The sequence below is a fragment of the Vulpes lagopus genome, chromosome 1, assembly GCF_018345385.1.
Source record: "Vulpes lagopus strain Blue_001 chromosome 1, ASM1834538v1, whole genome shotgun sequence".
Taxonomy (NCBI): Eukaryota; Metazoa; Chordata; class Mammalia; order Carnivora; family Canidae; genus Vulpes; species Vulpes lagopus.
The window spans coordinates 106,667,356-106,677,241 of record NC_054824.1 but is presented as its reverse complement, the minus strand read 5'-3'; the positions used below and the strand labels follow the sequence as shown (position 1 = coordinate 106,677,241).

Here is a 9,886-nt window from a genome sequence, read left to right as displayed (position 1 = left end):
TATCATAAATAAAAATTTAAAAAAAAAGAAGAAGAAAAAGATCAACAACATAATAGGAAGACAAAGAGTATGAACAATTTGCAGAAAAGTAACACAAATGGCTTTTAAACACTTTTTATTTATTTTTACAGCTTTTTAATGACTTTTCATACACTTTTTAAAAAATTCTCAACCTCTCTTGTAAAAAAATGTATTTTGAAACTTCAATGAAATGCTATTTTCCACAGATCAGATTGGCAAAGATAGGAGGGTTGACAATCCACTATGTTGTGAGGGTGTAGACAACATGTACTCTCATACATTGCTGTTTAGAATATAATTTTTTCTAAACTCTACAAGTGCAATTTTTTAATAGTTTTTTTTTTAATTTTTTTATTCATGAGAGACACAGAGAGATAGAGAGGCAGAGACACAGGCAGAGGGAGAAGCAGGCTCCATGTAGGGAGCCCAATGTGGGACTCGATCCCGGGTCTCCAGGATCATGCCTTGGGCTGAAGGCAGCGCTAAATCGCTGAGCCACCCGGGCTGCCCAACTCTATTTTTTTTTTTAAATAACCTTATATACACTGACGTGGAAGTTTTTCCAAAGTTTATCATTAAGATGAACAAAAAACAAGATGTAGAAGATTGTATACAGTATACTATTCTGGGAGCAACTGTAATTCATAGAATTCTTCTAAAAGGTTATGATGCTGGTATCGGAACTGGAGAGTATGGAACTGGAGAGAGAAGATGTATCGATGTGCCTGGTCTTCCATAACAAAGTACCACAAACTGGCAGGCTTGAACAGAAATTTATTTCCTTATAGTTCCTGAGACCAGAAGTCCAAGATCAAGTTGTCAGCAGGGTTGGTTTCTTCTGAGGCCTTTCTCCTTGACTTTGCAGATGTCTGCTCCTCTGTGTGTGTGTGTGTGGGATATTCTATTCTCTTCTTACAAGGACACTACTCATATTGGATTCGTAATCAGATTGGTCATCCATATAAACTCATTTTACTTTAATTACCTCTTTAAAGGTCCCTAGTAAATCACATTCGAAGGCCCCAGAGTTAGAACTTCAACATATAAATTCTGGGGGACACAGTTTATAGTCCATAACAGAAGAGAACTTCATTTTCTCATATAACCTTTTGATTCTTTTCAATTAACTACCATATGCATGTCTTAAAAATATTTTTAAAACACCCTTTTTTTTAAAAAAAGATTTTATTTATTTATTCATGAAAGACAGAGAGAGAGGCAGAGACACAGGCAGAGGGAGAAGCAGGCTCCTCACAGGGACCCCAATGTGGGACTAGATCCCAGGACCCCAGGATCATGACACCCTGAGCCCAAGGCAGGCTCTCAACTGCTGAACCACCCAGGTATCCCAAAAGACCCTCTTATTCTTACATTTCCCTCCAGCTACTGCCACTTTTCTCTGTTCTCTTTCACAGTATAACTTCCCTTTTGTTTATTGTGTCCTCTGGCTCCAATCTGGCTTTCCATCACACTGTTCCATAGAGAGCTCTCTTGTGAAGACCACCACTGACGTCCCCTTTACAGAACTTAATGGTCACTTTCTTGTCTTCATCCTACTTAACACCTCAGCACTGAAAAAAGCTTCTCATGGTCTCTGTGATACCAAACTTCTCTGGTTTCCTCTTGTGATACCAAACTTCTCTGGTTTCCTCTTCCCTCATTACTCTCTCTGAGTCCTTCCTTGCTGGTCTGTTCCCTTTCTCTGACACCTGGTAATGCTCTACCATGTGTTCTCAACTGTAGACCCTATATTCTTCTCTACTCACACTCTTGCCTTAGGGCAGAGGCTCCTAAACTTTCTTGGTTCACAGCACCCTTGGCATCTCACTAACTTTTCAATATTTATAGGACAAAAGAAATACCCAACAGGGATCCCTGGGTGGCGCAGCGGTTTGGCGCTTGTCTTTGGCCCAGGGCGCGATCCTGGAGACCCGGGATCGAATCCCACATCAGGCTCCCGGTGCATGGAGCCTGCTTCTCCCTCTGCCTATGTCTCTGCCTCTCTCTCTCTCTCTGTGACTATCATAAATAAATAAAAATTTAAAAAAAAAATTAAAAAAAAAAAAATACCCAACAGTTCCATTTCCTAAAAAGTTAGTTCCCAACAAGTTAAGAAATATTTATATCCTATTATAATATTGTGTATTATATTTGTTAACTTATAGATATTTATATCGCTAGTAGCCATTTGAAAAAATAATATGCATAAAACAAAAAAAAAGATTGTATTTCTTAAACTTGCTTTATTCTAAAATAACAATTCATTTATTTCTTAAATAACACTGATGAGATACATGTATCTTCTGGGCATTGCACAAGTTTGCAGACTTTGGGATCACATTGGACACCATCATCCTCATTTCCTGTTCCATGATGATTTTTACATGCTACTTTCTTTTCATCACGGTAACCATAGGAACCCTACTTTTGCAAAGATGTAATGGTATCAAAAGGAATGTAGTAAATAGCTAATGTTGAAATTATGAACTAACTCTACCAAGTCATTTGTAAGATGACAGATTCATATCAAGTATTGTTGTTTCCCTCAAAAATTTATGGGGGATCCCGGGGTGGCTCAGCAGTTTAGCGCCGCCTTCCACCTAGGACATGATCCTGGAGTCCCGGGATCGAGTCCCACAACGGGCTCCCTGCATGGAACCTGCTTCTCCCTCTGCCTGTGTCTCTACCTCTCTCTCTCTCTGTGTCTCTCATAAATAAATAAAATCTTTAAAAAAAAAACTTAAAATATCCCACATATAGTAGAGTCTATGAAATGTGTAAAGAAGAAATAATACCAACCATTTACACACTCTTTCAGGAAACAGATGAGGAAAGATTTCCTGACTCATTCTATAAAACCAATGTTACCCGAATACCAAAGCCAAAGACATCACAAAAACTACAGTATCCCTGTGACCAGAATATTCAGTAAGACTGGAAAAAGGTGGAAGACTGGAAAAAAAGTATGCCATGGCCAAGCAGGGTTTATCCCAGGAATGCAAGGTTAGTTAACAATTAAAAATCAGTTAACATAATACACCACACTGATAGAATAAAGGACAACAACCACATGATCAACTCAACAGATGCAGAAAAAACACATGACAAAATTCAACGCCCACTCATAAAAAATACTTCCACAGTCTGATAAAGGTCTATGAGAAAACTATTGCTAACATCACATTTACTGGTAAAAGGAGATTTTTCTCCACAGGACTGGGAAAAAGAGAGTGATGCCCATTTTCATTACTTCTATTTATTATTGTGCAGGACATTCTGGCCTCCTGTAAGAAGGCAAATAAAAAGGGGGGCTAGGAAGGAAGGAACAAGAAAGGAAGGAGTCCTCAGGAAGATGGCAAGGTGAAGGAAACAAGTTGAAAATGTAGAAATCAATTCTATTTCTACCTACTAGTGATGAAAAAATCCGAAAATGAAATTAAAAAATAATGTCACCTGGGACACCTGCGTAGCTCAATTGGTTAAGCATCTGACTATTGGTTTTGGTTCAGGTCATGATCTCAGGGTCAAGAGATGGAGCCCCCTCTTCCCCATCCCCCAAGCAGGCTCCATGCTCAGCAGGGACTGTGCTTCTCTCCCTCTGCCCATCTCTCCTCCCCCTCTTGCCTGCATGCTCTCTGCCTCAAATAAATACATAAATCTTAAAAAAATAATCTTGCTCAAAACACCATTAAAAAAAAAGCCCTGAAGAACAAAATTTGGTCCCTGAAAACTACAAACCATTGGTAAGAGAATTAATAAAAGATTTAAATAGACTTTTTTTTTTTTTTTGGTACACAGATATAAGGCTTACTATTCTTCAAATGGCAATTCTCTTCAAATTGACCTGTAGATTCAATGCAAACCCTATCAAAATCCCAGCAGCATTTTTGTAGAAATTAATAAGCTGGTCCTAAAGTTTATATGGAAATATAGAGGACCCAGAAGAGCCAAAACAATTTCAAAAAAGAACAAAGTTGGAAAACATACGCCAGCTGATTTCAAGTTTCACTGTAAAGTTACATGACAGTGAGATATAGTGACGCAAAGATAATCGAATAGATCACTAAGACAGAATTGAAAGTCCAGCAATAAATCCTCTCCTTTCTGGCCAAGTGACTTTTAATAAAAATGCCACAGCAACTGAATAAAGAAAAGACTGTGTTTTCAACAAATGGTGCCAGAAAAACTGGATATCCATATGCAGAAGGATCAAATATTTCACCCTCACGTCAAATAAAACGGAGTTGCAAAAATCAACTCAACCCAAATGCAGGAACTAAAACTAGGGCTGGTTTGATGTCCGGAGCTAGCTCAAGCTGGGAGATGCGGGGGGCCTGCCTTCACTGGGTGCCTCTGGCTGACGCGGCAGCCGTGGGGGGGTGGGAATCCCCGGGGCGGGCCGCGGACCCCCGGCTGCAGGGCGAGCGGAGCGGACGACAGCGCAGCCGGACGGGAGCCCACACGGCGGCCGCACGGGGCTCAGCGGCGGAGCGGCTGCCTCTGCCCAGGGCGTGACCCCGGGGTCCCGGGAGGGGGAGGAGTCCCGCGTTGGGATCCCCGCGCGGAGCCTGCTTCTCCCTCTCCCTCTGCCTGGGCCTCTGCCTCTCTCTCTGTGTCGTGAATAAATACATAAAATCTTAAAAAAAAAAAAAAAAAAAAAAGGAGCCAAGAACGCTTAGAACGTCGTCCAGGGTTCTTCCACTTAGTCTGAATTTGCCTGGAGCGGTGGCGCCCGGGAGTGAAGACCCAAAGCCAAGCGCCTAGGGACACCGCCAGGGGCTGCGAGGGAGGGAAGACCTAGGACTGTCAGCCTCCGGCCACTGGCCTAGCCCTGCCGCGGCGGCCGCCCCTCCCGAGGCTTCCCTGAGGGCCACAACCACACCCCACCTCCGCGTCCTCCCGGCCGTCCGTCTGCCGCCCGCGTTCCGGGCACGTGACCACACGGCGCAACCTAAACGTCGGGAGGAAACGCCCCGTCTGCACCTCGACGTAACACGTCGTCCCGCCCAGGAGCTGTGACCCTGCTTTTAATTGGTACTTCAAATCCATAATTGCGTTTCTGGATACGAAAAAAGGAGAATATTGAGATTTTTTTTATTTTTTTTTAAGATTTTACTTATTTATTCATGAGAGACATGAACACAAGTTACTTACTTGTTCCCGGATCTCCAAGATCACACCCTGGGCCGGGGGCGGCGCTAAACCGCGGAGCCACCCAGACTCCCACGTTTTTTTTAGTTTTTTTTTTTTAAAGGAGTACTGCGCCCACACACCCTCTAAAACCTATTCCACACTCCGTTTCTCGCAGCGCCCCGCCTCCCGTCAAATCACGTTCTTTCGGGAGGACATCTCGCGAGAGGCCGAGTTCTCATGAATTCTCCCGGGAGCCACCGCTCTTCCTCTTCCCCCGAGCGCCCTGAGGTGAGTGTCGGTGGACCGTGCGTGCCCGGCTGCTGAATCCCCCGCCATCGTCGCCGTCCTGACTCCGGCGGCCTCGATGTCCAGGCCCCCGGGAGGAAGGCTCCTGCGGCTACTGATTCCCGGCCGAAGGGGATGTCCCTCTTGGCGGAGGGACGTGTCGGAGCAGAAGGCCGCGATGGGCGAGAATGGGGGTGGCGGGGTCCCGGCGGCCTGTGGTCAGGGCCGTTTCCGAGTACCGGGCCCAGAAGTAGCGGGAAGACGGGCGCATCTTCCCTGGGGGGCGCCCTGCTGCGCCGAGGCCCCCCCCTTCGGAGGGGGTCGGGGGCGCTGCAGAGAGGCCCCTGTCCCCACGCTGTCAGCCCCGCCGCAGTCCGGGGGGCGCCAGGAGGAAAGCACAGCCGCGATGATGGCATTTCTTAGGACACCTTTGGATTAACCGTGAAAACAGCTATCACCTGAGCGGCTGTCGGCCCTGGTCGATGTGCACGTAACTGCATCGGCGACCGTGAACACAGGGTTGACGGCATCCCTTCCTGCTCCCTCCCCAGGTGACCTCCGGAGATGGTTCGCTACTCGCTGGACCCAGAAAACCCTACAAAATGTAAGTGAACCACGAGTTCCTTATCTGGGGGGAGGTGGGTGAGAGGAACAGCGAGGCACCCAGAACTAACCAAGACTTACTGGGTTTTTTTTAGCATGCAAGTCGAGAGGTTCGAATCTTCGTGTTCACTTTAAGGTATGGGAATCTTTAATGTTCTAAGAGTTGTGCACGTGTTCCCGCGAGGATTTGCTGCTGCTTTGAAAAGGTGGCTGCGGTGATGCGTCTCTTAGGACACCTTTGGATTTTACTATGAAAATGAAACTGTTCTGAGCGGTCACCTTTGAGACAGTGGTTAAAATCATGAGTCCTATAACAAGCACGTTAATTAAGGATTATGGAATTGGGTAAAACTACAAGAGAACTGCCTGAGAAACGAGCACAGAGATAAGACAGAGGGACACAGAATTACAAGATCCTGGGATTAAAACTATGCAGTCAGGGACACCTGGGTGGCACGGTGGTTGGCCGACTGCCTTCGGCCCAGGGCGTGACCCCCCGGGGTCTTAGGATGAATCCCACATCGGGATCCTCGCAGGGAACCTGCTTCTCCCTCTGCCTGTGTCTCTGCCTCTCCGTGTGTCTCTCATGAATAAATAAAATCCTTTTTTAAAAACCATAATACCGTTAATAGAGGTTTGGGATTTATTTTTCCCTAACTTCAAACCAATCCTCTATGGCTTTTAATCAGATTTTCTTTTTCTCTGATTTTACCTCACCCTTCAAGAATGGGAAACCTTTATGTGTTGACATTTGGAGAAGCAGAGAATTGAACGCTTGCCTGAAGAATTGTTATCCTTGAGCATGGTTAACTCACAATTTTTACTGTTTATACTTAGAACACACGTGAAACTGCCCAGGCCATCAAGGGTATGCATATTCGAAAAGCCACCAAGTATCTGAAAGATGTCACTTTGCAGAAGCAGTGTGTGCCATTCCGTCGCTACAATGGTGGAGTTGGTAGGTGTGCGCAGGTGAGAGTTCATAGTTACTAATCTGAAGTCTTTAGGTGGGGTAAGAACCCACCTTTAATCAGGTGCTTTCTGGTTGCTGTGATGACCATCTTAGGACACCTTTGGATTAACCATGAAAAGAAACTCTGTTCTGAGCAACCTTGATAGTCTTGCTTGTAACACTGATTTAAATTGGGGAAAATAACTGATTGCCTCTTGAATTTCTTTCAGGCCAAACAGTGGGGCTGGACACAAGGTCGGTGGCCCAAGAAGAGTGCTGAATTTTTACTGCACATGCTTAAAAATGCGGAGAGTAATGCCGAACTTAAGGTACCCAAACCATTAACATCTTGATATGTACACAATTTGGATGATTGTTCAATTGTTGTTGTTATACAGATTTATGTCTTTTTCTTTCTCAGTAATTAAATTTCCCTTTTTTTTTTTTTTTTTTTTTTTTTTAATGAATCTCTACCTCCAATTTCCAGAAGACCAAAATTTTGCCTGTGAAGGTCTTCAAAAGCATGGTCTTCACGTCTGTTTTCCATTATAACCCCGGTGCAAGCAAAAGAAACATTTTTATTCAAGGGTCTATAACTTTTCTGGTACCATAGACCCCCTTTGGTTGTATGACTTGTGAACTTTACAAAATATTGACAAGTATTTTAGAATCATAGGATTACAAAGAGCAAGTAAAGGTAACAGTGATTGCCTTGGTGGTTAATGTGGTTCGTTGCCGATGTTCATAACGCAGAGGCATTAAATTTCAGATTTTAAAACAATGAATGCAGTCAACAAAGTGGGGTGTATCTATCTTGTGCATTATCCATTACCCTTTGCATTTGGGAATCTAGACCAGAGCTGGAGTTAAAATAGGTCTTGCTGTAACCCTTCTAGCTGTTAAGGTGTGCTGCCAAAATCCTGTTTTTCAGCAAGGCTTAGAAATTGACACTATCACATCCACTCCCCTTAATGACTGTTAGTCCACTTACAAACTGCCTACAGCATTGGGTTTTGATGGTTCCTTAGATTTAAGAAAGGATGCTTAGAATAAAGGTGGAAGCAAATGACTAAACGGATAGGCTAGTTTTAAAGTCTTAGGGATTGCCTTGTAAAGGTGGGGACTAGACTTCCGCAGTGATCGGGTTTCTGGAGTTGAGATAAAGATGCTGATTTGATTTCATTCTCCCTCTTCCCAGGGTTTAGATGTAGATTCTCTGGTCATTGAGCACATCCAGGTGAATAAAGCCCCCAAGATGCGACGGAGAACCTACAGGGCTCATGGCCGGATTAATCCATACATGAGCTCTCCCTGCCACATTGAGATGATTCTTACTGAAAAAGAGCAGATTGTTCCTAAACCAGAAGAGGAGGTTGCACAGAAGAAAAAGGTAGATTACTTAGTTGTTGGTCAGTTTTATTTGTGTATGATACTGGCTTTTTTGTATTTTCATTATATCAGAACTGTATAATTATCTGCTGATGGCCCTACCCACATGTCCATAGCCACTTGAAATGCAACATGTGTGAAAAATGGGCCCTTCCCTTCTTCCCCCCTCCAAATTAATAGCTTGTTTTCAGTAGATGATCTTACTCAGCTCTTCAAGCTGGGAATCTTGGAGTGAGTCTAGACCCCCTCCCTTCATGCCTAATGAACTTCTGTTGATTTTATTGCTTAAATATATCTCCCCACCCCCCTATATAAAGATTTTAGAGAGCGAGATGAACAGAGGGAGAAAATCTCAAGCTGAGCTCAGCCCTCCTCCAGGTTCAATCCTCCTGACCCTGAGTTCATGACATGAGCTGAAACTGAGAGTCAGACACTTGAAGTTTGCCATTCTTTTTTCTGAGCTATAACCTACTGTGCTGAGATCTGGGAGTTTAGGGCCCCTGATTGGCTCCATCTGTTAAGCTTTTGTTTTGGTTCAGGTCATGATTCCAGGGTCTTGGGATCAAGCCCCACATCAGGCTCTGTTCAGTGGGGAGTCTTTCTCCCTCTACCCTGCTTGTGCGTTCTCAGTTTTGTTTTTTGTTTATTTTTGTTTTGTTTTGTTTTGTTTTTTAAGATATGGTGCTAGTTTGCTAGTTTCTCTAGGATACTTACTAACAGCTGACCTTTTATTCCCTCCTCCACCCCCAGATATCCCAGAAGAAACTGAAGAAACAAAAACTTATGGCCCGGGAGTAAATTCTGCATAGAATAAATGCAAATAAAAATAAAAACAGTGATGGTTGTCTTATTATTAAACATACTTTGGGGTACGTGGGTGGCTCCGTGGCTCAGCATCTATCTGCCTTTGGCTCAGGGTGTGATCCTGGGAGTCTTGGGATCGAGTCCTCCATTAGGCTTCTCACAGGGAGCCCGCTTTTCTCTCTACCTGTGTCTGTGTCTCATGGATCAAATGAGTTCTTATGAATAAAATTGTCCCGTGCCATTAATCTTGGTTCCTAAACATGTTTTTAGGTTTTTTTCTTCGCATAAAATGGAATTTGAGTATGGGGATATTTCTTAATTTTTTTCCAACCACGTTGAGATTTAGCATTGTATGATATACCCAACTACAATTAAATCAATAGCTTCTATTTGATTATGCATGTCGCCTGATACATTTTTGTGCATTTTCGTTATCCCAGAGGAACCCTGGCAGTAGTTTGAGGTCACTCCTTACCAAACCCTATACAGCCCCGAGCAACCCTTAGGGAGGTTCACATAGTTTGCTTTTACTGGCGATTACATGCAAGCCAGGTCACAATGTGGCCCTGTGTCACTGGCTTTTTAACTGCGCGGTATCTTGCGGGCAGGTCCGTCCTGCGTGTTCTCGTTCCTCTTGGGTCCATACTAAGCAGAACTGGGAGTAAAACCGCCGCTGCCAAACCCAGCAGTGCGCTCCGC

General features: G+C 44.1%; 1 protein-coding gene and 3 non-coding genes across 4 annotated transcripts; all 4 read left to right on the top strand.

Moving 5' to 3' along the window:
* The first annotated feature begins 5,375 nt into the window (after positions 1-5,375).
* On the top strand, positions 5,376-9,289 carry LOC121500464 (60S ribosomal protein L17). The gene is made up of 7 exons (XM_041772192.1): positions 5,376-5,442; positions 5,991-6,043; positions 6,138-6,178; positions 6,880-7,014; positions 7,225-7,323; positions 8,193-8,384; positions 9,134-9,289. The coding sequence occupies exons 2-7, from the start codon at positions 6,004-6,006 to the stop codon at positions 9,179-9,181; spliced, it is 555 nt and encodes a 184-aa protein (XP_041628126.1). The 5' UTR covers positions 5,376-5,442; positions 5,991-6,003; the 3' UTR covers positions 9,182-9,289.
* Positions 5,841-5,906, top strand: LOC121475235. The gene has a single exon (XR_005983683.1). It is a non-coding gene; the product is annotated as a small nucleolar RNA SNORD58 (small nucleolar RNA).
* LOC121475246 lies at positions 6,253-6,318 on the top strand. The gene has a single exon (XR_005983686.1). It is a non-coding gene; the product is annotated as a small nucleolar RNA SNORD58 (small nucleolar RNA).
* On the top strand, positions 7,088-7,153 carry LOC121475232. Its single transcript, XR_005983681.1, has one exon. It is a non-coding gene; the product is annotated as a small nucleolar RNA SNORD58 (small nucleolar RNA).
* Positions 9,290-9,886: the final 597 nt, after the last annotated feature.